General features: G+C 43.3%; 11 protein-coding genes across 18 annotated transcripts; 6 read left to right on the forward strand and 5 right to left on the reverse strand.

Annotated features, from left to right (window-relative positions):
* The first annotated feature begins 11 nt into the window (after nt 1-11).
* LOC115765715 (mitochondrial thiamine pyrophosphate carrier) lies at nt 12-2,838 on the forward strand. 2 transcript variants are annotated; one of them, XM_030709375.1, is made up of 4 exons: nt 12-356; nt 419-657; nt 865-1,551; nt 1,625-2,838. In XM_030709375.1, exons 3-4 carry the CDS (start codon nt 986-988, stop codon nt 2,097-2,099), a joined length of 1,041 nt encoding a protein of 346 aa, XP_030565235.1. In that variant the 5' UTR covers nt 12-356; nt 419-657; nt 865-985; the 3' UTR covers nt 2,100-2,838. The 2 variants fall into 2 exon arrangements, with proteins under 2 accessions (XP_030565235.1, XP_030565236.1); XM_030709376.1 differs by lacking the exon at nt 12-356 and having other exon boundaries at nt 416-657.
* A 112-nt stretch (nt 2,839-2,950) lies between these two features.
* Nucleotides 2,951-4,636, forward strand: LOC115765716. Its single transcript, XM_030709377.1, has one exon. It carries the CDS (start codon nt 3,899-3,901, stop codon nt 4,595-4,597), a length of 699 nt encoding a protein of 232 aa, XP_030565237.1. The 5' UTR covers nt 2,951-3,898; the 3' UTR covers nt 4,598-4,636.
* A 310-nt stretch (nt 4,637-4,946) lies between these two features.
* Nucleotides 4,947-6,087, forward strand: LOC115765671 (methyltransferase-like protein 4). Its single transcript, XM_030709334.1, has one exon. It carries the CDS (start codon nt 4,947-4,949, stop codon nt 5,997-5,999), a length of 1,053 nt encoding a protein of 350 aa, XP_030565194.1. The 3' UTR covers nt 6,000-6,087.
* A 120-nt stretch (nt 6,088-6,207) lies between these two features.
* On the reverse strand, nt 6,208-8,393 carry LOC115765670 (T-complex protein 1 subunit gamma). The gene is made up of 4 exons (XM_030709333.1): nt 8,277-8,393; nt 8,156-8,217; nt 7,528-8,027; nt 6,208-7,466 (listed from the first exon to the last, which is right to left on the reverse strand). Exons 1-4 carry the CDS (start codon nt 8,308-8,310, stop codon nt 6,428-6,430), a joined length of 1,635 nt encoding a protein of 544 aa, XP_030565193.1. The 5' UTR covers nt 8,311-8,393; the 3' UTR covers nt 6,208-6,427.
* A 271-nt stretch (nt 8,394-8,664) lies between these two features.
* On the forward strand, nt 8,665-10,421 carry LOC115765701 (G-patch domain and KOW motifs-containing protein). 2 transcript variants are annotated; one of them, XM_030709362.1, is made up of 3 exons: nt 8,665-8,852; nt 8,911-9,632; nt 9,688-9,810. In XM_030709362.1, the coding sequence occupies exons 1-3, from the start codon at nt 8,716-8,718 to the stop codon at nt 9,726-9,728; spliced, it is 900 nt and encodes a 299-aa protein (XP_030565222.1). In that variant the 5' UTR covers nt 8,665-8,715; the 3' UTR covers nt 9,729-9,810. The 2 variants fall into 2 exon arrangements, with proteins under 2 accessions (XP_030565222.1, XP_030565221.1); XM_030709361.1 differs by having other exon boundaries at nt 8,671-8,852; nt 9,704-10,421.
* A 14-nt stretch (nt 10,422-10,435) lies between these two features.
* Nucleotides 10,436-11,907, reverse strand: LOC115765707 (ARL-6-interacting protein 1 homolog). The gene is made up of 4 exons (XM_030709368.1): nt 11,795-11,907; nt 11,596-11,695; nt 11,137-11,502; nt 10,436-11,073 (listed from the first exon to the last, which is right to left on the reverse strand). The coding sequence occupies exons 2-4, from the start codon at nt 11,617-11,619 to the stop codon at nt 10,870-10,872; spliced, it is 594 nt and encodes a 197-aa protein (XP_030565228.1). The 5' UTR covers nt 11,620-11,695; nt 11,795-11,907; the 3' UTR covers nt 10,436-10,869.
* A 91-nt stretch (nt 11,908-11,998) lies between these two features.
* LOC115765705 lies at nt 11,999-13,129 on the forward strand. The gene is made up of 4 exons (XM_030709367.1): nt 11,999-12,080; nt 12,156-12,280; nt 12,341-12,768; nt 12,882-13,129. The coding sequence occupies exons 2-4, from the start codon at nt 12,180-12,182 to the stop codon at nt 13,058-13,060; spliced, it is 708 nt and encodes a 235-aa protein (XP_030565227.1). The 5' UTR covers nt 11,999-12,080; nt 12,156-12,179; the 3' UTR covers nt 13,061-13,129.
* Nucleotides 13,100-14,529, reverse strand: LOC115765704 (histone PARylation factor 1-like). The gene has a single exon (XM_030709366.1). The coding sequence runs from the start codon at nt 14,455-14,457 to the stop codon at nt 13,159-13,161; it is 1,299 nt and encodes a 432-aa protein (XP_030565226.1). The 5' UTR covers nt 14,458-14,529; the 3' UTR covers nt 13,100-13,158.
* A 145-nt stretch (nt 14,530-14,674) lies between these two features.
* Nucleotides 14,675-16,752, reverse strand: LOC115765702 (26S proteasome non-ATPase regulatory subunit 12). 2 transcript variants are annotated; one of them, XM_030709363.1, is made up of 4 exons: nt 16,576-16,752; nt 15,431-16,470; nt 15,214-15,370; nt 14,853-15,155 (listed from the first exon to the last, which is right to left on the reverse strand). In XM_030709363.1, exons 2-4 carry the CDS (start codon nt 16,462-16,464, stop codon nt 14,853-14,855), a joined length of 1,494 nt encoding a protein of 497 aa, XP_030565223.1. In that variant the 5' UTR covers nt 16,465-16,470; nt 16,576-16,752. The 2 variants fall into 2 exon arrangements, with proteins under 2 accessions (XP_030565224.1, XP_030565223.1); XM_030709364.1 differs by lacking the exon at nt 16,576-16,752 and having other exon boundaries at nt 14,675-15,155; nt 15,431-16,464.
* A 73-nt stretch (nt 16,753-16,825) lies between these two features.
* On the forward strand, nt 16,826-18,729 carry LOC115765703 (histone acetyltransferase type B catalytic subunit). Its single transcript, XM_030709365.1, has 4 exons — nt 16,826-16,964; nt 17,152-17,305; nt 17,368-17,869; nt 17,924-18,729. The coding sequence occupies exons 1-4, from the start codon at nt 16,896-16,898 to the stop codon at nt 18,567-18,569; spliced, it is 1,371 nt and encodes a 456-aa protein (XP_030565225.1). The 5' UTR covers nt 16,826-16,895; the 3' UTR covers nt 18,570-18,729.
* Nucleotides 18,730-18,830: 101 nt separating this feature from the next.
* LOC115765699 (katanin p60 ATPase-containing subunit A1) lies at nt 18,831-23,664 on the reverse strand. Of its 5 annotated transcripts, none has more exons than XM_030709358.1 (5): nt 23,457-23,664; nt 20,525-20,817; nt 19,849-20,474; nt 19,317-19,791; nt 18,831-19,258 (listed from the first exon to the last, which is right to left on the reverse strand). In XM_030709358.1, exons 1-5 carry the CDS (start codon nt 23,570-23,572, stop codon nt 18,933-18,935), a joined length of 1,836 nt encoding a protein of 611 aa, XP_030565218.1. In that variant the 5' UTR covers nt 23,573-23,664; the 3' UTR covers nt 18,831-18,932. The 5 variants fall into 5 exon arrangements, with proteins under 5 accessions (XP_030565218.1, XP_030565216.1, XP_030565219.1 ...); XM_030709356.1 differs by lacking the exon at nt 23,457-23,664 and adding an exon at nt 22,313-22,806; XM_030709359.1 differs by having other exon boundaries at nt 18,832-19,258; nt 19,849-20,462; nt 23,457-23,663.
* Nucleotides 23,665-24,201: the final 537 nt, after the last annotated feature.

Here is a 24,201-nt window from a genome sequence, read left to right on the forward strand (position 1 = left end):
GGTGCGCACAGCAACAGCTGTTTTGGGAATGCACTTGACGTAACTTAAGGCCAAGTTTTGTTTTCAATTTGTTTTGTTATAGCCGAAAAGCGTTTCAAAACCGGTTTTTACAGCCTTTCGCATAAACTGCAGCTAAATCAACGAGCGGCAACATACAGTTATTACACACACACACACACACAAGCGCTGGGCAAAAGAAAGTTTTGACGCAATCGCATGGCCGCTACTTGTAATTTGTAATGAAGAAGCGTCGTGGTCGTGCGGCCGCGCAGCTAAACAGTTAGCACTGCACTCTGGCAGCGAACAGTCGAATTTATTGACGAGCGACTTTTGTGGATATTTGGCATATTTTTAAGGTGAGGCATTCCGTTTGTTATGCATACCAAATGCAACGGCTTTATCTTTGTTTTGCCAGCAGCATCAGCCCTGCCAACCAGACAACAAAACAACAACAACAACAAAAGTGAAATCGCCGATAAGACGCCCCCATCCCTGAATGAATGAATTTGTGAATTTAGTCTGATTGAAGACTATGTCAAAATTGGCGCGCATGCGACCATAGCGAAACCAAAAGGAAAAAAGAAACCACAACACCAGGCATAAGAGGTGCCTAGTGAAACAAACGACTGACACGCGCTCCACTGGGCATGACACCTTGTAAGTTCGGCCTGCGATCTTCATCTCATCGCATCGTTTTTTCACACATTAATTTGGCAATCATTTGATGACTGTGCAAACAATTTGACGCGAGACCAGGGCGCACCTTGAATAGTATTTCAGTAGAGCGACAACGGAAGAGTTGAAAACTATTTTGTTTGTCTAACAGCACATTAATGCCGCCGTTGTTGTTTATATGATTTACAGAAATGCCATTGAAGACGCAGCCGCAGTAATAAAAGTGAAATCAGCACGAAAACCAGCACGCACAGGCACACCAAAAGAGCCATTGACATCGATACAGTTAGTTGAAAAGACAGCGAGCAATATGACGCCGGCGGTAACTAGCAGTACTGGGACCGTATCAGCGTGTCCCCCGCCCACATCCACACCGGTCAGTCAACGACGCAAACACAGCGCACGTGAGCAACTGCAGCAAATTGCTGCCGGCGGCATGGCGGCCGCTATTACACGTTCCACCTGTCAGCCCCTGGATGTGCTCAAGATACGCTTTCAGCTGCAGGTGGAACCATTTAGGACAACTGAACATAACTTGGTCCTACCAGGCCACAAATCCGGTACACTATTGCAGTCCTCTAAATACACGTCTATTATTCAAGCCGTGCGCACCATTTATCGCGAGGAGGGCCTGTTGGCCTTCTGGAAAGGTCACAATCCTGCCCAGGTGTTGAGCATTATGTACGGCATCTGTCAGTTCTGGACATACGAGCAGCTTAGCTTGGTTGCCAAACAAACCAACTACCTCAAAGATCACCCGCATCTCTCAAATTTCATGTGCGGCGCTGCAGCGGGCGCTGCAGCAGTGATCATCTCCACACCTTTGGATGTTATACGCACACGCCTGATTGCCCAAGACACTAGCAAAGGATATAGGTAACATACAAAATATTAATTAATTTGAACTGAATTATAATAATATTAAAATAAAAATTCAATTCGTTTACAGAAATGCAACGCGTGCTATCACGGACATTATGCGGCAGGAGGGACCACGTGGAATGTATCGCGGCTTGTCTTCAGCCCTGTTGCAAATTGCGCCCTTGATGGGCACCAACTTTATGGCCTATCGTTTGTTCAGCGAATCGGCGTGCACTTTCTTCGAGGTGGACGACCGTAGTAAGCTGCCTACCTGGACGCTTTTGGTGTTAGGCGCCTCGTCGGGCATGCTGTCCAAGACAATTGTGTATCCGTTTGATTTAATCAAGAAGCGTCTGCAAATCCAGGGCTTTGAGCAAAATCGCCAAACATTCGGACGTACCCTTCAATGCAATGGCGTTTGGGATTGTCTTCAGTTAACGGTGCGGCAGGAGGGTGTATGGGGTCTGTACAAGGGCGTTGCTCCCACGCTGCTCAAGTCAAGCCTGACAACGGCCTTGTATTTTAGCATTTACGACAAGCTTAAGCAGGTGCGCCTCTGGTAGGCGCCGCGACAGTTTTCTATTTAGCACATAAGTAGTGAAAAAGTTCACAGCACAGAATCTATTTTTATATGCAATTTACAATTAACTCTGTAAATGATACTAAGCATAGTTTCTCTGTTAATTAGTTATCGTTTTTAGTACGGGTTTGTTTTATATTAATAAGTATCTGATTAAACCATGCGCCAACCTATAAACTATATGCACAAATGCATAGACGATTCAGAAATGCCACTGTTGTTTAGTTTTATTTATCCAGTTCTGGACACTAGATATAAACGCCGCATTTTTCATTTTTGTTGTATACATTCCACATATTATTATTAAAAATGCCTCATGATACGATTTTCAAAGTGATGTCTGTACAAATGTTGACAATCGGTTTAGCAAGAAGTAAATCTAGCATAATATTATCAATTTTTTTATATATTCTACCGATATATTAAGTTATCTGTTTATATAAAAAGGTTTGTCCGAACTCATTGCTGAGCAAGCGGAAAAAGCTGCGAAGCCGAAATTTGTACAGAAGTTTCTCTTTGGGTATGCAAAACATCTGAAGCAACGCAGACACATAAATTGTGCTTTTCAAAAGTGAGCGCATGAGCCTGTGCAACTAAGGTCAAGGGTCTGAGCGTCGGAATAACAAGCGAGAGGTCGCCGGTTCAATACCAGGGTATTTTTAAACTTTTCTGTAAGCAAAACAAAAAACGGTGAACGCATAGTTGTATTGTGCAAACAGATATAAATATATAACTAAGCTTGTTCAATATTTTATAATTATTAAACTTGTGACGAGCACACGTATGCAACTGTTTTTATTGAAGTGGAAAGCAAGCAATTCGCGTTTTCAGCCATTTTTTATACAAACATAAAAGAAACATGCATTATAAAGGGTATTTATTATTTGGCACGCTATACCTACCTGATAAGCAGGGTATTTTTGTTTAAACTTGGGCCCACTGTTTAGTGAGCTTTTACTAACGATTGTTGTGAAATTGAAAGATTGGCATATTTTAAAAGCTTCACTTCATTCATTTGGCTGAAAGCAGTTGTTTTCTGGTTTTGTTTACTTAGTAAAGATTTTGGATAAGGGCGGGTCGGGAATCAGGATAAACACATACGATGCAAATGCAATTCAGCTACACAAATCTTAGGCATTTCTGTGAGATGCCGGTTCCGGGCATCTACTCTATCTGAGGCGGTTGTATTGAAAGTATCTAGGATTTTTTTTATAATGTTCTACGATCCCGTCTGCTATTTCTGCTCTTTGCAATTTGGCAAGCTACAAAATCTGGCCAAAGTGCTTGCCAATAAAGATGTAAGATCGTTAAGAATACCGGAATCAAGGGAATACGATGCGCAGCGCGAGCGAAGAGTTCCGGAAAAGACGCTCGACGAAATGCAATAAATATACGTATATATGTTCCATAGCTGGTTTCTTTTAAGCATTTATAATCAACCTTTTTACTCTTTCACTTTACAAGAGTTTGCGAATAGAATGTCAGCTTTAGACCATAGAGACAAAGAGAAAAGACGCATAAGCATATGTGCTCTCTTTATATTTAGTAAAGATTGGTGACTTCGCCATATTGCATCAGATTTTGTTAAAGCATTGGAATGAATCATTTGGTATATTTTATTTAGCTTCCTTTACTTGGCCTCAGTTAGAGTTTGGTTCCGCAGCTATCATGTCGAACACATTGCCAAATTACAACAGTTGGTTGTCCCCACGACATGCGGAGCGATTGAAGCGTCTTGGTTAGGGAAGCTTTACATACACGCTGAGATTGGAGAAGCGTCCAATGGTTATAGCGCTGCATCTGTTTGCCGATGACTTGGATGGACTGAAGCATTGGCTAGATATGATCTATGAAGTGGCAGTTCCAGATTCGTTTGGCAAGCAAATAGAATTTCTTGTCGATGATATTTGGGCAGCATACGTCTTTGATCTGTTTAACAAATATCCTTTTCGGCGCGATGATAGTAGTTTCTCCACGCAATCGCCTCCATTGATATTGGGAGTAAGTGCAGCTGGTGAAGGGCACTTTTTTGGCAGCGCCCATGGACCGAGCACGCCTAGCCTGGAAAGCCTTCGTGTGTTCTGCACTCAATTATTGACCGATTCACTAGTGCAACAGTTTAGATTTGAGGATAAGCGACGCGTGCCGGATATAGAGTTGGCAAACTTCAATGACCTTATCTACGGGGCACAGCAGGCGGATATTGTCCTTGGATTTAACAGCTCACACAAACTTGGAACGGCTAAAACTGAACATTTTCTTGATAATCTAGAGCGACTGGCTGCCAGAATGGAACAGGAACAAGTAAATATATTCAAAATGAATATACATACAAATAAGGTCCCCAAAAAGTTTAATTTCGAAGACACTCCTGCAATGTTCCTGCTACCACGATACGACAAACATAATCCCATACGCTGCTACCATTGGGCATTGGAGAATGCCCCTACATGTTGCAGAGCATGCCGGGGAAGAACTTAATTTCTATGATCGACGCGCAATACGCAGGCTGCACGCAGAGTTGCTTAAGAAAATGCATAACTATTTCAAAGAAGAAAATATGAAGTTATATCGTCATTGTTATTAATATATAATTATCATTACCATGATTTGCTTACGCTTGGCCATAAACAACACTCGAGTCGATTTAGCCATGTTTAAATGCAATTTAAAGAGTTTAAGGCTGAAATATTGAAGGTCAGCTTAATGTACGTAAAAAAGATAAAGATAATGTTCAAATGTTTGCATGCATCAATGCATCAATGTAACGTTAACAGCGAATATAATCGATAACACCTTATCGATACATCGTTATGTTAAGACAGTCAACATGCAAAAATTGCAGCTATCAAAACAAAACGAAAAACACGCGCTTTTACTTGATCATAGGCAACTTATAAACACAGCCTACAGCGCTGCAGTGCCTAGCAGTGAGACATATGAACTAAAGTCGCAGCTGTTTCAATTTCAACCAAAAGTAAGTCAGCAGCCACAACAAAACCAACGAAAACGCAATCGCAAACGCAATTTGAGCGAAACAGCGAAGAATGCAGCAGTGGACAACATTAATGAGTACCTTGAGCTGTTGCCAAGAGCAGAAGTGGACACAGTCAGAACTCTGCCGCGCTACTGGGAGGATGAGTACAGACTTCCCCAGCTGCATGGAAGCAATACGAGCGGTAAATTTCAAACGTTCCAAACTCCGGCAAGCACTTTCATCATACCACACGCAGCCTGCTTTTACAACCACAATGTGGATCAGTTAAGGGCGTTGCTGCCGCAGCTTCGGCCGAACTATGATTTAATCGTGATTGATCCACCTTGGCGTAACAAATATATACGCCGCCTGAAGCGCGTCAAGCAGGAGTTGGGCTATACCATGATGGATAACGACCAGCTAGCAATGCTGCCGCTTGGACAACTCACGCATGAACGCACCTTGGTTGCCATTTGGTGCACGAACTCAAACCTGCATCAACAAGCGCTGGAAAAACAGCTTCTGCCCCGTTGGCAACTACGTTTGCTACATAAACTGCGCTGGTACAAGCTAAATACGGCGCATCAACTCATCAGCGACTTGAACCAAGAGGATGCCTCACAAAAGCAGCCCTATGAGGTGCTCTATTTGGCATGCCATGTCCAGAGCAATGGGGCATATGCCACAGACTTGAAACAAACAGAACTGCTGCTTAGCGTGGCCAGCATTGTGCACTCCCACAAACCGCCACTGCTGGACTGGCTGCGTCAATATTTGAAGCTGGAAAGAGATCAAGTGGAGCCCAGATGCTTAGAACTGTTTGCACGTTATTTACAACCACAATTCACATCCATTGGCTTGGAGGTATTGAAGCTAATGGATGACCGCTTATACGATAAAAAATAAAGAGAAACTAAGAAGAATAATTTTTATGAGGGCTCTGAATTCTTGTATGTGGGATGGCCCTGTTGTTCTACAACTATATATAAACACTACACTACACTATATACATATACAAATAGTGTCTTTGCAGCGAGTTTTATTTTAAGCTTTCCATTTTATCCATCTTTGCTGTACATATGCCGTTTCCTCGAACTTGTTGTGAAAGCTTAGAGAATCAAGGTATTACATGAATAAATCGTGTTTTATTTTCGTTTATATTTGTTTACTGTTAATGAGAGCAAATGCAACAAGAATTTTGTATGTGACGGAGCTGGCGAAATGTTAGACATTTGTAGTGTGGTGTGCATGCGTTTTGTTTTGGTGGTTTGTGTGTTAAATTAAGTATTAAGATATTAAGCATTATTAATACACATGTATTTGTTGTTCATTGCCTACTCTTGGCCCTGAGCCATGGCTGCCGGGTTGGTTGGTTCGTTGCCGCCGCGCTTCTTCGATCCAGACACAATATCATCGATGCGCAGCAGCAGAATAGCTGTCTCCACAGCAGTTTTGTAGGTTTGCAGCTTGACGGCAAGCGGCTCCCAAATGTTCTTCACATTCATGTCGACAATTTCGCCAGATTCACCATCAATGCCCCAGGCACAGACGCCGGCGCCAGTGTGTGAAGCGTGCTTGGCACGCAGAGCGGTGAGGGCGCGTATGGTATTTGCGCCGCAATTCTGGGCCAGTGTGCGTGGTATGATCTCCAGTGCGTGAGCCACGGCTGTGTAGGGTCCCTTGACCTGCTTACGTGTCAGCAGCTGGGAGGCAGCCATTTCGACGGCGCCGCCGCCTGCCACAAGACGTGGCTCCAGCACAAGATTCCGGGCCACATGCAGGGCATCCTGAAGATTGCGCTCCGTTTCATTTAGGATGTCCTTACTGGCGCCGCGCAGCAGTATGGTGCAGGCCTTGGGATCCTTGCACTGTGTGACAAACGTGAAATACTCGTCGCCTATTTTCTTGATCTCGAATAGTCCGGCACCAGTGCCCACATCCTTTTCTGTCAGCTCCTCAGTGCGATTTACAATGGTAGCGCCGCAAGCACGTGCAATACGCAAATTGTCCGTTTTGCGCAGGCGTCGGATAGCCGTGATGCCCGCCTTGAGCAAATAATGCTGTGCCAGATCAGAGACACCTTTCTCGGTAAACACCAGATCCGGCTTGACTGCAATTATATCAGCGCAAACGCGCTGCACGAACTCCTCTTCAATTTGCAGCATGCGCGTAAAGTCCTGCTCGCCAATGATCTCAACATTTGTCTGGCTCTCGCCCTTTTTGTACTCCAACGAGCAATCCAACAGCACAATGCGTGGATTCTCAATGTAGCGACGCATTTTGGGATGCGTCACATCCTTGTTAAGCATAACGCCCTTCAGCACACATGATTCTTCAATAGCGCCACCGGGAATCTTCTCTACCTTAGCATAGCTACACATATTATAATATAAAATTAATAATTAGACCAGATAACTATTCTTCAAACACCTACCGCTTAATATCCACCTCCAAGCGTCCATTCTCATTTAGCGTAACAGTCTCAACAGCATCCAAGGCAATCTTGACAGCCATGTCAGACCACTTACCAATAAATTTGGTGCCGACGCAGGCCTTTACCACATCAGCCATTTTGGCCTTATCATTAACATCCAGCTGCACACTCAAATCGGACTGCAAATGATTAACAATATCCTCGAGGGCTTCCCGATAAGCCCGAATGATCACTGTCGGATGTATTTGCTGTTGCAAGAATGGCTCGGCAGCAGCAAGCATCTCGCCGGCTAGTACAATGACAGAGGTGGTGCCATCGCCAACCTCCTCGTCCTGTGTGCGTGCAATCTCAATCATGCTCTTGGCTGCCGGATGCTGCACAGTAATCTCTCGCAAAATCGCATTGCCATCGTTGGTCATCACAATGCCGCCCATTGGATCCATAAGCATTTTCAGCATGGCCTGGGGGCCCAAGCATGTGCGTATCACATCAGCAATGGCCTAAAAGGGACAACAAAATTACAATCTTGTAAACAGATGGTCACAATTGCACGAAAGTCGCAAGAGACATGTGAGTCACAAGCGTTACACACACGCACACACTAGCGCGGTCACACGCACACACATACCTTTCCGGCTTGGATGTTTTCCAACTGCACTTTGCGGCCCGATTCTCTTTTTGTGTTTTGACCTACACGATAAGAATAAGTTGATAAAATGTCTCACATCAATGAAAAATGTAGTACTTACTCAACACGAGTATTGGTTGTTGTCCACCAAACATATTTATAGGTGATTTTAATTAATTTCTATGCGAAAATAAAAGAACTCGTGCCTCGCGTTCCGCTGTTGCCGCTGTTTGAAAGAGAATGAGTGACGTTTGTTTTTGAGGTTAGAAACGCTGACACACGATTCGAGAAGATTCGATAACATGAATTGTTAATGCCAATTAATTAGAGCTTTACTTTATAATTGTTGTTTTTGAAATTACTCACGTAAATACTGTTTAATATAAATATTAAATGCTAGAAATTGTGATTTATTTAATTTGGCAATGCTATTGAAAATGATCAAACTCGATATCGATAATGAATCGATAACATTACGCGCTCTGGCAGCACTCTGACCACAGCTGTTGCGTTTTTGTTTATAAACGTTTTCCAGCGGCATTTTAGTCAAAAACAGACCAATGGATGCCAAAAAGATATCTTTTGGCTTTAGCAAGGTGGCCAAGAAGCCAAATATATTGCCCAGCAAAGTGCCAAAAGAAGAAAACAAAGTTGAGCTAATAAAATGCCTCGAAGGCAAGGAAATAAGACTGGTCACGTAAGTTTACACTTTTCCTAAAACAATAACAAGCTAATTCTGTTTTCTATACTACTAGTGAAAAACAAGAAGCTGCGCCACTGGTCATACAAATGCCAACTAGTCAGAAAACATCCACAGCGCTGGCAAGTCTAATGAAAAGACGTGCTGTACTGCTGGGCGAAGATGATGTAGAGCCCGAGGAATCCACTGTCGAGCCACAGTCCATAGCTGAAGTGACTGCTAATAGTGAAGGCGCAAACTTAGAACAACGCGCCGCTCGTGAGCTAATCGCCGCCGCACTCGCCAACGGCAATGAAATTGTGGATGGTGAAATGCTTGTGTTGCCGGCGCTGAAAGCTGATGAGCTGCCGCTGGATGGTGCCAAGGAGGCAACCTTGGATGACTATGATTCAATACCTATAGAAAAGTTTGGTCTTGCAATGCTGCGCGGCATGGGATGGGTGGATCCGCCGCCAAAAAAAAAGGGATCTGCTCTAGTGGACGAGGCGCCATTTTTGCGACCCAAAGGCATGGGCCTGGGCGCTGACAAGGCTTTGAAGCCAAAGGCACTGTTGGTGCAGCCGGATAAAAATGAAGTGTTGGAAATCAAGAAGCAAGCTTTTGTACGAATATTGGGTGGCAAGCAGAAAGATCAGTATGGACAAATCGAGGGCTTTGACGATCATGCGGGCCGTGTGATTGTTAAAATGGCCATTGGAGGTGCCAAGGAGGCATTCAATGAGTTTCTCTGCCAACCCGTCTCGCGCAAAGAGTACTCGCAGTATGGCAAGTGCATAAGTAAGTGGCAACCACAAATATTTAAAGAGCAGACTAAGTGAAAGGTAAATAATAGTTGCAATCGCTTACAGATACGGCCAAGTACGAGGAGTTTAAGAAGCAGGAAAACGAGCATGGCCAAATAATTATCAAGCGGGAAAAGTCAACGGAGCGAACTAGTGTCAAAACAGATCGTCGGGAAAGACAACGTGAGGAGGAGCGCAGATTGCATAGAACAAAGGACGAAGAACGGAAGCCATATAAATCAGAGCAGCGCAGTGTCAAGCCTGAAGAACGACGAGCTGATAGCAGGGACTACAAAGAAGAGTGCAGCACATCCTATAGGCGAGATGAACGCAAACCTTACAAGGCTGAAGGGCGGGCCAGAGAAGAAAGCAGAAGCAGTAGTCGTTACCATGAACATGGTCAAGATTCACTCCCCAGTAGCAGTACATCAAAATCGAGCAGTCGGCGGCGACAGCAAAGCAGCTCAGACGAAGCCGAAGATACGGGTGAATCAACAGAAAGTGATTCCGATTCCGCATACGAGCGCAAAAACAAAAAGTCGAAAAGTGGCAGCAGCCGAAACAAATCCAAGAAAAGGAAGTCAAAGAAAACAAAAGGTAAATCGCATCGTCAACATCGCTCCTCGATCAGCAGTGAGGACAGCGACAGCAGCGCAGATGAACGTGCGCGACGTCGTCATCAAAGTAAGCACAAAAAGAAGACGAAGAAAAGTAAACATGCGCGTTCCCGCACACGATCCCGATCACGCGATGGTCGTGCCAGGTAGTACAAAAAAAAAAAGAAGTCGGGTGACTCAATTGTTGACTCACTTCAAAACTTTATTTTAAACATTTATGTATCATTAGTAGACGCCTAAGAGTGCATGCCTATGCAGGATTACATTAAATTTCAATTAACTCACAAATAATCACAAAAATGTCTTTTCTTTGAGAATCTTCGGGGGCCCATACAAACTTAAAGTTAGAAATGCAGCTATGTATAGGTTTCCAAAATATCTTATGTTTAAATCATTGTTTTTAGCTATTTATGTGAATGATAATACTTTCATTATGCGCAAAGTATACTTAGCTTTTATGATAGACTAAATTTATTGATAAGGGTGTACGAGATGGCAAGTAAATGACTTAGTTATAAATATATATGCGTTTTTGGTCGAATGTGATGGATTGTGTGTGTGCCTGATGAGTTTTATTTAGTAATCCATAATATAATTTAATAAATAATTAACCATCTACTGCAGTTTCTTTTTGCCATATTGAATTTTTTCATTGATTATTTTAGTGACTTTCTGGGTGAGGCCCTTGAACACATCCTTTTCATTCAAGCCCGGCCACATGGCCACTAGCACAGTGGCACAATACATGAGCAATAGATTGTTTATGATAGCACCAATCCAGGCCAGAGCCAACAAGCCGATGCTTATTATGATCACAACCTATTGAAATCAGGAAAAGGTTGTATTCATACAGATGTCATTGTTTTATATTTTTATACTTACCATTGTTGGCTTGCGCTCCTTGAACAGGTAATCATACCATTCGGCAATACCTGACTTAATGCTATATAGCTGTCCGCAAACTTCCTCAAACTTGGCCTCTTGTTCACCATCCCATTTGTCTCCGCTGGAAACCAAACGCGACAACATTGGAATAACAAAGTCCATAAAGAACGCCAATAAAGCCAACAAAGAGAATAGAGTTATAAAAGATAGATCCATGTACCATAGCAACAGATACATGATACTGATGGCGCCAAAGACGACGCCGGCATAGTATTGCTTTTCCCATGTAAGAACGCCGTAGGCACCTACAATGGCATTGCGGAATGGTTCCAGGTCGTGCTTAAGCTTGATTAGAGCACGTTTCTGTAATTTAATGCAGTTTTTGGTTTTTTTTTTCATGATGGCGGAATTTGTTGCGTATGTGTAGTTACAAAAATTCAAAAGAATCACAATTACCTGGTCAACCTGCATTGTTGTCATTTTCGTTAGTCGTCTTTCTTAAACTGCTCGCTTGGTTTAGTTTGTCGTATATGTAGTTGTTCCCACTACAGTGGCGCTATTGTTATTTTAGGAGAAAAATCAATTTGTGCGAACTTCCAGTAAGGACGTAAAAAGCATCGATAACAACGTTTGCTAACGTAAATTATCGTCTTACGTGTTGGTATGGCAGCACCGATTATACTTGATTCAAGTTATGGACGATACTATCGGTTTCATGGGGCAGTGACAAACTCTTTTAAATATCAGAAGTTTGTGCGTGATTATCAAAATTGTACCTAACATGTGTTAGTAAAATCTAAATCTGATAAGTCTTTGTTATAAATATAAGGAGCAATAGTTAAAAAATTATAAATGAAGCTAATAAATAAAACAGAAGGGGTGTTTGCTTTAACAGTACTGTGACTTGCTACTTTAAAATACTATTGAAGAGCAGTATCAAGGTATTCCACTCGATACTTTTGAAAATGACTTGAACAAATTAACACAAGCGGCTACGCTTTCTTGTTTTTCAATAGAGATCTTTTTCCATACAACACACAATGAGCTGTCCGGGCTTTGGTGAAGTTAACATACCCTCTTCCCGGGCCTTCTGGGATGATTGCGAGGAAGACGAATTTGAGAGCATTGAGCCGGCCACAAAGTGAGAATGCAGTTCTTGTTTGTACCGTGCTTTCTCCAACAGAATATAATATTTTAACAGGTCGCAGCTGAAATTTACTGTTGGTGCGGAAGAAGCACCATTCGCTAGCGAGCTTTTCGTACTTGTCGAAGGACCGCACATTAAAGAATTTTGCAGTGGCGCGCTGCTTCAGGACGCAAAACCCATTTGCGATATACCAGCCAAAACTTCATCTTTGCATTGGAACGCTTCAAAGGGACAATTGCTGGCCGCACTGGAAGAGGATCTGACTAGCAGTGGCGAAGTCACTGAGCTGCTCATACCTTATGCACAGTTGGCTAAACGCGTGCTGACCATCACCATAAAGCCCAAGGTAGACTACAAAAGTGAGGTGATCGGCAGATACAGTGGGCACGTGGCCATAGTGCATAGCGTAGGGGGCAAAGGAGACGATAAAGCTGTGACCGAGCTAGAGGCACCCAACTTTATAGCTGGCGTAGCAGCAGGCAGTAAGTTTTCAAGCGCATATACGCACTGATTGGTGATCAGGAAAAAAAAAACTTAACGGGCGAAGCCCATATCAGCTTTTATATTAATGAATACATTACTTTGATTTCTTTAGTTGCGAGCTGGCGCAATCAGATGGAGTTGCCGGTCAGCTCTTATGTTATTTACACTGACAAGCTGCCATTGGATGTAATTGCTGCTCAGCCAGTGCTCAAGCTGTTGCAGAAGCTTGGCGTACCGTGCACCGAACGTTATATTCCACCAGCCAAGGATACCTCCTACTTGTATATGTAAAAATAGTTAACATAAGCTAAGGTGGCTGTTTATATTTTAATTAAAGGTTGCGGTTGCAAGAAAAATTACCACACCATTCATTTGTAAAGAAGTTTAACTTATTTTAATACTTCAAATATGCTCAAATTGATCTCCTTGGTGCGCTGATCCAGGTGTGCCTTGGCGATGGCTATGAATTGTGGTCGTGAGAGCAGCGAATATGCGGGCACGAGCAGCGAAGAGATCAGCATATGCAGCTCCTTGTGACCACTGCTAAACAAATCGAGGCCCAACTCTAAAGCTGTGCCAAAATCGCATTCATCCATAGCTATATTAGCTGCATTGGCGACCGGCTGTAATTTCTCTAACACAGCCTGCTTGGCATTGTCGCTGCCATCATTGAGATCTTTGCGTTCAAATAGAGCCAAGATTTTCTTTAGCTCTGCATCGCTAACCATTAGCGGCCGATACCCCTGCTGCGTCTTGCGCTCGTAGGGCACCACAATGCCAGCTCGATGAAACGTCTTGGCCAGCACCCGCTTATCGCGCTCATTCTTCAAGCTGTCGAGCTGGGCCATTTCCAGCGAGTTATCACTGATGTACTGCTTCACCGCTTTTTTGGTGGCAGCTACTTGGGCTGCTGTAAATGGTGTACCCACATAATCATGTTGCAAATAGTGGAGAAACGCATCAAATATGTTGCCAGCCACAAATTGAAACTCGCAGCTGCGTGTGGCGTCATTGCGCGCCAACATCAGCCGCTCCTTGTCCTGTGGCACATCGCGCCAGTAGCCGTAGTGTATGCCCGTGCCTTGACGCACAAAAACAGTTTGGAATTCGGGCGGATCGTAATAGAAGCGCCAGTGCCGCAGGTAATCGCCCGGTTCACCGATTTTTGCCTTATGGAATTTACCAGCCAGAAATTCAAATGGACCCACAAGCTCTAGCTGGAACACCGTTTCTACGTGCTGTAGTGCAGCCGCTTTTGTGGTGTCCTTTTTAAGTGTGTTTATGAATTTCCAGAATTCATAGAAGTCTTCTGGCATTTCCACTAGAAATTTATGTCTTATGAATTCATTGCTCTCGCATAGACTGTCATACTCCTGTTGCACCGACAAACGTATGCGCTTTTCCAGTATTTCCATAAAATTTTTGCCGGCAATATTGTTCATTGCCTCCTTCTGCAGCTTCGCCGTCTCCGACTCATAGTTGCCAACAGGCTCTTCCAGATCCATCTCCGGTGTTTCCATGCTGTCGATTGTGTTCGGACTATCTTTGTGTTCTTCCGTGTCAGTTGCTTTGCGTTTTGGCGCCATTTTTGTCGCTTCAGTTTGCTTTTCTGGGTGATTATATTTTTCTAGATGGGCGTCATTACGCTGGTAGCATTTGTCCCAGTATTTACAGTCAGCCTTAGGCATTTTTATAATTTCAAGAAATTTATTCGTTTTAATATGCAGGCAAAATATAAATCGATACTAAAAGCTTTTTCTTCTTCTTGCTAGCTAGTAGCTACCAAAATACCAAAAGGTCAATTAGGGTTGTACCAGTTGCATTTGTGTTGATTGATCGATATGTCGAGTTTACTGCCAGCTTATCGATAATAAATGTGTAAAATAATCGTTGCAAGAATTTTAATTATCGAAATAACACACCTTGCAATGTGTGTGTTGAGTTTGGTTTTAATTATTGTAGTTCATTCAATGAATACAAACTTTTGCAAAATAATAAATTTGTAGTTGGTTAGTATTACAATAAAAGTGTATGTATATGGGCAGACGTTTCAATAAGAAAACACAATAAACCTAAAATGCTACTAATCCTCGACAGCACACATAACTGAGTAGACGCATTCCTCCTTGTTGATCAAATGACAGGTTTTGTTGACCAGGGACATCAGCTGATTCACATCGGTTGCCCAGTTGTTCAATATATCCGAAGCACTCTTCTTTGTTGTAAAATACACAATGCCAGCAGGTCTATCGATCTTAACACGTATTGTATCACTGTTGGCCAACTTGGACAGATACTCCTCACAACGATTTGTGGGCAAATTTAGCAGCTCACTCATACGTGTCAAGTGCAATCGTGAATAATACATCGCTATGATGCGTATATTCTTAACAAAAATGTTCAAATTAGAATTAATTTATTTAAGTACTTTGTCTAAAACTTACGTGTTCTATCAAGCGGTCTTTCAGCTCAGTGATGCACTTCTTGCCATGCTTGGTGTTATCCTTGAACATATCGTTTTCGGCCAGAACCATGCCAAAGTCTGCATTAAACGTATCGAAGTTTATAAGCTCCTTTGACATAAACAGACGCAGTATTTCCCTGTTAAAATACGAAAACAACTAAGTCACAAGAATTAGGCATATGCCATGAATGTTTTACTTATAGGCGGGAACATCCTCCAGTTTCTTGTTCTTTGATAGATGCGCCATCATATCGCTCTGCTCGTTGTCATAGGGAGCCAATACGCAGTAAATCACAGCGCAGACCAGCTTATCTGTAAGCTCCTTTTTCTGCGCATCTGTCAGTTCTATCTCAGGCTCTAGTGCAGTAGCGGATTCCGACTTCTTGTCATCTTCTTCTTTTGTTTTTTTATCCTCACTCTTTTTCTTCTCATCTCCAGTGGATGACTCATCGGTTTCTGGGGCCTTTTTTCGCGGCGGCTCTGCAATAGCTTGATAATGACGCGATGTATTTAGGAAGGATGTATCTCGATTCAGTTGTATCATTAGGTTGTAGAATTTTAACTTGAGATCATGTTGTGCCGGATCATCAAAGAATTTTATGCTAATTTTCTTGGAAATTATCTGAGTGGACACGTAGTCCTCTTTCAAGAGACACAGACGCATTTGCTCCAATATGAGCTCGACCTTCTCACGCTTGTCCATGGAGCCATAGGTCTCCACTTGCAGCTCTTCCATGACCGCTGCAGCACCCACCACATCGCCATCGGCTTCCTTAATGTCCGCCAAGATTTTAGTTAAGCGTGCACGTTCAATTTCTACGTAGATTTTGCCTTCGGTAACGGAACGCAGCGTATCTATCAGCTTCAGCTTGCTCTCCTTATCGGGCGTTTTGTCCACATATGTGCAGCATTCCTGAATCATCTTGACCACGGCTTGCTTGAGTTGCGAACGGCGACGCACTAGCAGTGAGACGTACTCGTTCAATGCATTCCAGTTGCCTGTCTGGAGGCATATCTGGCAGATGGCAACAAGCACACGTGAACAAGATACCATATCAGCGCCCAGACGTGTTTGTTTCTCCAGCTGAAGCATAATTTCGATGGCTTCATGAAAGGCGTCAGGATTCTTTTTGGCCAGCTCCTTGGCTAGGGGAATTTTCTCATCACAGGCGGGCTCATAATCCACCTCCATTTTTGTAATGCGACCGCCATCGAACAAATAGTTATCCATGATTAGCTGCAAAATAGAAAAATATATTATAGTTATAGAATTTTTGTTGATGTTGTTGTTGTTGTAATTCGGTAGTATGACAAGGCAACTTTTGGCAGCGCCGCTACTCACATTTTGTTACGTTGAACTGTCTCGAAGCGTATTTCTTGATGTTAAATAAAGTGAACTTAACTATTTGCCGCCCTATTTGCGGTTGCTGTTATTGATATACTATTTTTTCGGGCACTAGCAAATAAATGCGGTGAATTTCGATTAAAACTCTGCAGAAATTTGCTTACAAATGATGTTAAGTTAGCTGCGCATGAAATCAGTGTTGAGCAGTGTCTGACAAACAATGCATTTTCAAATTGAAACTAACATCAAAACTAGATTGATTAAAAAAATTTGTTAAACATCTAAAAATTACAAAATTTGCAATTTGGGTTTATAGAATGACAACTGGTAAAAGAACACGGCTACGACGAAAAAAGAGCAAAAAAAGCAAATCGCGCAAACGTACGGTAAGTTGTGCATCCCTGGTGCTGCATTTTAGCTACACTGCACAACACTCGCGATTTAGCCTTTGTTAAGCCGCGAAAAATTCGCTAAAATACAATAAATTAGTCGAATGTTTTATGAAAAGCGTGTGTAAATTGTTTTTATGCCAAGAAACTACGTTGCGCTATTCGTAATTAACTCCTTGCACAGTGTCGCAAGCGTTTGCTGTTTCAACGCTACAACTACAATCACATTTTGCGCGCCAATTCGAGGGGCAGCCAAAAGACAAGCACCAAAATGGCACAAATACAGGAATATCAGGATTTGGTGCTAGACGCACTCGATACGGTTGAGTTCAAGCTGAGTAAGTGCAACTGTTATGTCAGTCTTCAACTATAGTATTAACTTTCGTTTGCATGCTTGCAGTACGCGACAAGGCGGACATCAACAATGATGCCATTATATTTCATCCCGCCATGGCTCACCAAATATTTGGTGAGTCGGAGACCATATTTGGGTATCAGGGCTTACACGTGCGCGTCCTGTACACGGCCGGTCCGCTGCACATCTATCTGGGCATAGAGTACGAGAAGCGTGTCAATGAAATCTCTGGTGGTGAAATTAAAGCAGACGATGTGGTGGCCACCATTGCGCAAAGCCTGCCAGACGGCTGCTATTTCATTAACCTAGATGAGTTTCTCAAAACGCTGGACAAGGCTGACAAGTTCCAGCCATTTGGCGAGAAGCTCGGCGAATACACTCGAACCGCCGATGATGGCAGTGAGCGGCTCTTTGAGATATATCAGTGCGACTATAAGATGTCCTCATTTTTAAAGTTCTTTGCGCGTCTGCAAACGTTTATATTGTGGTTTGTCGACGCTGCCTCCTATATAGACACCGACGACGCCCAGTGGTGTTACTTCATCTGGTAAGTAGACTTGTATATATAATTAACGCCGCTTGTAAGACTAGTTTATTGTAGCTATGAGAAATACAAGAATAAGGATGGACAGTACCAGTATGCAACTGCTGGCTACACTACCGTTTATGAATATTACGCCTATCCGCAAAACAAGCGACCGCGCATCAGCCAAATGCTAATTTTGCCACCATTCCAGAAATTGGGTCTGGCCACCCAACTAGTGGAAACAATCTACAAGTTCTACCAGTGCCAGAAAAATGTGGTGGATATAACCGTTGAGGATCCATCGGAGGACTTTCAGAGATTGCGAAATTTCGTGGATGCACGTTTGTGTCTGGAGCTTAAAAGCTTTGCACGCGACGAAATCAAAAAGGGTTTCAACAAGGAGATGGTACGGGAGGCACGTGAGGCATTGAAGCTTAACCCGCGTCAGGTGCGGAAAGTTTATGAATTGCTGCGTCTCTACTACACCAACGTGCATGACGAAAAGGAGTATAAAGTGTACCGTCTAGAAGTTAAGAAGCGCCTCAACGCCGTTTACTATAAACAGATAAAAGATCTTCAAAAGATGGAACGCTATAAAATGGACACAGAAATGCTGCGCGCACGTTTGCCCAATACGAAACAGCGCATGGAGCAGCTGCAGGAGGAGTATGTGCTCATTGAACAGGATTACAAGAATACTATTGATAAGCTACGGGCCTAAATCTATAATATATACAAAAGAAGACCGCTGGGTGTTGATTAATTTATTACATTTTCCGTTCTAAATATGTTGATTACAAAATACAATTTGTTGCTATAAGCCTACAGTAGGATTCTGTCGAATAAATGTGTATTAAAAAATACGGTCATGTGTGTATATCTGTGTGTAGAGCAAAATGTGAGGCGTGTGCGCTCTTGAGCATTTAAACACAGGAAACATTTTTTTATAATTATATATCGATACATATATGTATTGTTTTTACAAGAATTAAAAAAAGTTTGCGTATTGGAAGTACATACGTATGGGTGTAAATATACGGGGACTTTATAGATTTTGTGCTGCGCTAGCACATAGTTCGTATAACTAGCAGGACCCGTACTCCTCCATCCATTTCTCGAAACGTGCCACATCGTCGGCCGAAACGGATTTTTTGGTGCGCTGCTGAGCATCCTGAAAATCCTGTAGTGTGATGGGCTGGTCCGCATCCTCGCGGCGTATTTGCTTGATTTGCTGCGGCGTGCGGCCAGAGATGAGGCGTCGCATTGCCATCATAGAGGCATCGCGGCAAACATTGCTTATGTCCGAGCCGGAATACCCTTGCAACTCATCACCAATCATGCTCGTGTTGAGATCAGACGACAGCGATACGTCCTTAAGGCAGAGCTTTAGCAGTGCTGCACGTGTTTCCTCTGTTAAATGAAAATCTCATTAGAATATGTCTGGACGAGGTAAGTTTAGGCCACGCACCATTGGGCAGCGGTATATAGATGCGTTTCTCAAAGCGCCGGCGAAAAGCCTCGTCAATGTCCCAGGGATGATTTGTGGCTGCCAGCACCATGATGACCTTGTCATCCTGCAAACTAGCATTTAGACCATCCATTTGGATAAGCAGCTCCGCCTTGAAACGCCGGCTAGCCTCGTGCTCGGAGTCGCTGCCGCGTGAGGCGCACAGGGCGTCGATTTCATCAATGAATATGGTGCTGGGCGCATAGAAGCGCGCCATCTCAAAGAGCAGACGCACAAGCTTCTCGCTCTCTCCGCGGTATTTGGATGTAAGCGTGGATGAGGAAACATTGAAGAATGTTGTGCCGCATTCAGTGGCCACGGCCTTAGCCAGCAAGGTTTTGCCCGTGCCTGGTGGACCCACCATAAGCACTCCGCGCCACGGTCGACGTATGCCCTTAAAGAATTCGGGCATTATATTGGGCAGCACCACAGCTTCCTAGAGTAAAACAATTCAAAATAAACTGAAAATTGTGGATGGTTTCAATAATATTACCTGTAATATGGTCTTAGCCTCATTGAGACCAGCTACCTCGGTCCATTTGATGCATGGATGGCGTTGCAATATGTCCTTCTCCAGCGTATCAACTAGGTGTCCCTCATAGCCCAACGGTGAGAAATGCTTGACTTTTGTCTTGGGCGAACACCTTGGTGTATTGTGCGTGGTAGATTGTGTATGCGAATTATCCTCCAGCGATGTGGTCGCATCCTGATCATCCGAATTCGAGTTCTCATCCAAAGAATTCTTTTTTACCGCCCTTTGTTTGAGTGTCAGCTGTGTATTGGTACTCAGCTTGCGGGCCCGCAAACGTTCCACGGATCGACTCTTGCGCACTGCTGCTGTCAGCGCGGAGGCTCTGCCTGGGCGACTCAAACGCAAACCGACTCCGGCGTTGCTGGCCGTGCTGCTTGCTGATATGCCCACATTGCCAGCGCTGCCATGATGGCTCTGGCTCAGACTGTTGCTATTCAAATTGCTGCTAATGGAGGGCAGCGTTGGCTGCAGCTCGGGATCGCGTCGCCGCAACGAGGACACCCAGCGACTGTCCTGCTGTTGCTGTGAGGGAAACGGCATTGCAGTCTGGCTGGTACGTGGCTGCGGGGCTACCTCTGTATCGTAGACTGCGTTTAATTGTTGGGTGAGCGATCAAATAAACATTTGAGGCACAAACCTTGTGTGGGCAACCGCTGCTTATTGCGCAACGGCAGCGCACCGCCAATGCCCAAGCCATTGGGTGCATTGGGTCCTAGATTGTTGATGGGCCGATGTGGATTTACGGGAGCGACCTGTGGATGCTGATGTGGATGCACGATTTCTGCCGGCGGCTTCTTCCCGGCATTGCTATTACGCGTGGGCCGGCTGGTGGTGGTGATTTTGGTGAAAGCAAATGGTGACAGCGAATCCAAGATTAATGAGTCCATCATGCGCGCCATATGCGATAAGCTTGCGGGTGGCGTCGATGAGCTGCAAAATAGATAAGAAACATTGGGCCATGATTAATGCTGCTTGCCATTGGCCCTGCACATTCAACTTGGCCCAACGCCTAGCAAAGGTCAATTTGCTAGGCTTATCAGCTGGCGACAAGTCCCTTGCGTGCGCCGTTTCTAGTCTGGCCAATGTTTGTCTAGTTCCACAACACTTAAGTAGGCACACACACATGCACAGATAGTGCTCATGTATTTCTAGCAAGCCAAAGTTCGTGTGGCTAATGCGCGCACCTGTCATACCCATACATACATATGCAAAACAGTTGTGGGTTCAATAAACTTGAGCGCTGAAATGCCGCCTAGGTTATTGACGTGCCGGCGACTATTGTTATTGTTAACATTCACATGCGTCATCGTGATTAACGGTAATTCATTTACCTGAACATTTTTCTATAATAGTGCAATTGCCATTTTGTTCTATTGCTGTCTTTATCAAAAAATGCCCACACGCTCAAAAGTATGCTACACTATTTTCTATTACGTTTTCGTCTTAGCTAATTAAGTTGGCCGCAGTCGGCCATATTTCTTGGGCAGCCACAGACCGGATGTGGTCTCATTGCGCGCACATAAACAATTGGGGTTAATGTTTCTGATATGGTAGCTAACAGGCACCCACGTTTCGGAGCCAGAGATTTGTGTGATTAGCGGCTAACTGGGCCAACTTTTGCGCTTGCAGAGTCATTAAAACGTCTGATCCGCCTATTTGGCCTATATATTTATTGACTATGGCCTTATATCTATGGTTTTTTTATTGGCGCGCTTAGAAACTGTGTATAAAGCCATATAAATAGCACGCTTCATTGATGGGTAAACTGGCACAAGGCTGCCGAGGAAAATAACTGACAAAAACAGGAATCTAGATGAATGGATAGCTCAGTCAGTTCCCCCTCTCTCACTCTTTCTCTCTTTCTTTATTCTTTGTTTTAAAAAGCTTGTCCGTTCAAATGCATGTCACTGAAAAAGGTGTTTATGTTAATTTTTAGTTACCAAGAAAGCAGACCCTAAGAGCCGTCAATTTATGCAAATATCAACTAATAGCAATTATGACTAGCAAAAACGTCAAGTGGTCGGAAGTCGTCTGATAGTAGGCTAAGGACTGGGAGACTTACGTCTTACACCGAAACAATTTCTTATGAAAATTTAAATTATATTCAAAATACTCTGAATTTTAATAGATGGTAAATTTCGTGAACTATGTCTTTCATGAAATACGATCAGTGAATAATTAAGTAAATATTCGAACTTCTTGGTTAGCATACACTTCTCTCAAAATTTGTTTATAACTTGTAATAAAATGTTATGTGCTTAAATAAACAAGTGTATTTTTAAAATAAATTTCAAATGAATCGAAATTTTAATGTTAAAGGTCTCTTTGATTTGAAAGATAAGGCCTGCGATGTAATACACTTTTTGTGCAGATCCCAAAATGAACGACGTAAGGGGCATAGCCACTTTTTTTTGCGCATAATTACCACTGATGCAGATCCCATAGCGAATGATATGGCGTGTGTCTATAGCCAGACATAAAGGGCACGGCCACTTCATATTCCACCTGAACATTGGGCGGAGATTGCGGACGCACTGCTAATGCGGTGCGTTCCAGCGCTGGATTGGAGCTGGTCAGCGTACGTTGACGCATAAACGATTGTGTTCCATTGTTGTTGTTCAGCATTTGAGCAACGTTTCCGCCAGTTGGAGGAGGTCCAGCCACTGATTGGCCCATGCCAAACCAGTTTTGTGCATTTGTGTTAAACATTGTTGCCGGCTGCAGCAACAAAGACTTGGCAATATTCACTTACAATTTAAAAACACACAGAAATTTACTCTATATGTACTAAAGCTTGACGGAATATTCGGAAACAATACGATGTAGTGCCACGCGTCGCGAGTCGGCATCTACCTAGCGACTCAAGGGTTGTCCGCCAACTGACCACATAACTGGACGACGGACGCGTCCACAACAGAAAGCAAGCTCATTATTTGCATGGCGGGTAGTTTCTGGGTATTTTTTGTATGTGTTCTTTGTGTGTGTGAATGTGAAATGAGGTTAAAGGAAGTATTGCTTTGAGTTGTTGTTGCTCATTTATTGCCTACACCTGAGTCCAGTGGTCAATGCACGCTAACCCAAGTTGACTCAACCTCAAGCAAAAGATGCCATCGATTTCTGCGACTAGCTAAGGCATATACATAAATGAACACACATATATACACACACACGTATTTTAATGTATTAGAATACATTCTTAATAATTAGGCGTTTGTTTTTGCCGGCTTTAATGGCGCGCTTGCATGCGGCTTTTGATTGCAAGCCAAACCTTAGCATATAAAAAAAAATTATTTTTTATATATGTACATTTTAAATAGTATATACGGCCTGGAGTGTCTTGTCTAATATTTAACATGAGCTCTGCAGCAAATCCATCAAACGAAGGACATTTTTATTTAGTATATATACTTATAGACAAATCAGCTGCCTGAGATAAAAATCGATACGCATTGAGGGAAAAAATATGCACTTGGCTTTTACCAGTCAAGGCACGTTGAAGTGGCCTAGCTCGCCTACAGAAGGCGCTTCATGGAAAAATGTATGCCTACTGCTGCTGCTGCCTTACTTACCCTGCGCCCATCATAGGCAAATAGGTGGATGTGGAGTCCACGGTGCGTATGGCTGTATTGCCACGCAGCACAATCTTTTCGCGTGTGGTGCGTCTGTAGGTCTCCTCGCCGCGCATCCTTGTACTTCAATTTCACGTATTATCAAAACAAATATTCCAAATTTAACTATTTTTGTTTTTTAGAAATTCACTTGTTTATTTTTGCCAAAATATGAGTGTCGAACAAATTTTGCGTCTGCTCCTCCCACAGGCATTGTCAAAACGAGCTGTGAGCTAACTGAGACGGTAGATGCTGATGCTGTATGACAGCAGCCGTGCTCTCACGCGCTAAACACTCTCTTCGTGGCTCTCTTCTCTCAGCTGGTCGAATTGCGCAACTTTCAAAGTGCAGCGATGCGCGACGCTGTTGCCCTTTGGCGGCCCTCTTCACGACACGCTGCACAAATGGTCACTAACTGGGCGCAACGTTGTTGGTCAGCCGCTTTGAATGTTGGGCCCAAAGTCAGCTGGTGAAAATGGTGAAAATTGGGGGATGTTTATTTGTGCATTATGGTATGCACTCTACGCCTTTTACAGCTGGCGTGTCTTAAGAGATAGTACTAATTTGGCTTATCTGCTCTTTGATATATAAAGGCAACAATGTTGCATGTTCTCTTATTTTGTTTAGCATGCAAAGAAGTGCTGCATTGAATTTACATTTTAAAATGTTGTGTTGCATACTTTAAGTGAATGACATTTTAATTTAT

This window comes from Drosophila novamexicana, unplaced genomic scaffold (assembly GCF_003285875.2).
Source record: "Drosophila novamexicana strain 15010-1031.04,08,12 unplaced genomic scaffold, DnovRS2.1 tig00000986-arrow-arrow-pilon, whole genome shotgun sequence".
In the NCBI taxonomy this organism is placed as follows: domain Eukaryota; kingdom Metazoa; phylum Arthropoda; class Insecta; order Diptera; family Drosophilidae; genus Drosophila; species Drosophila novamexicana.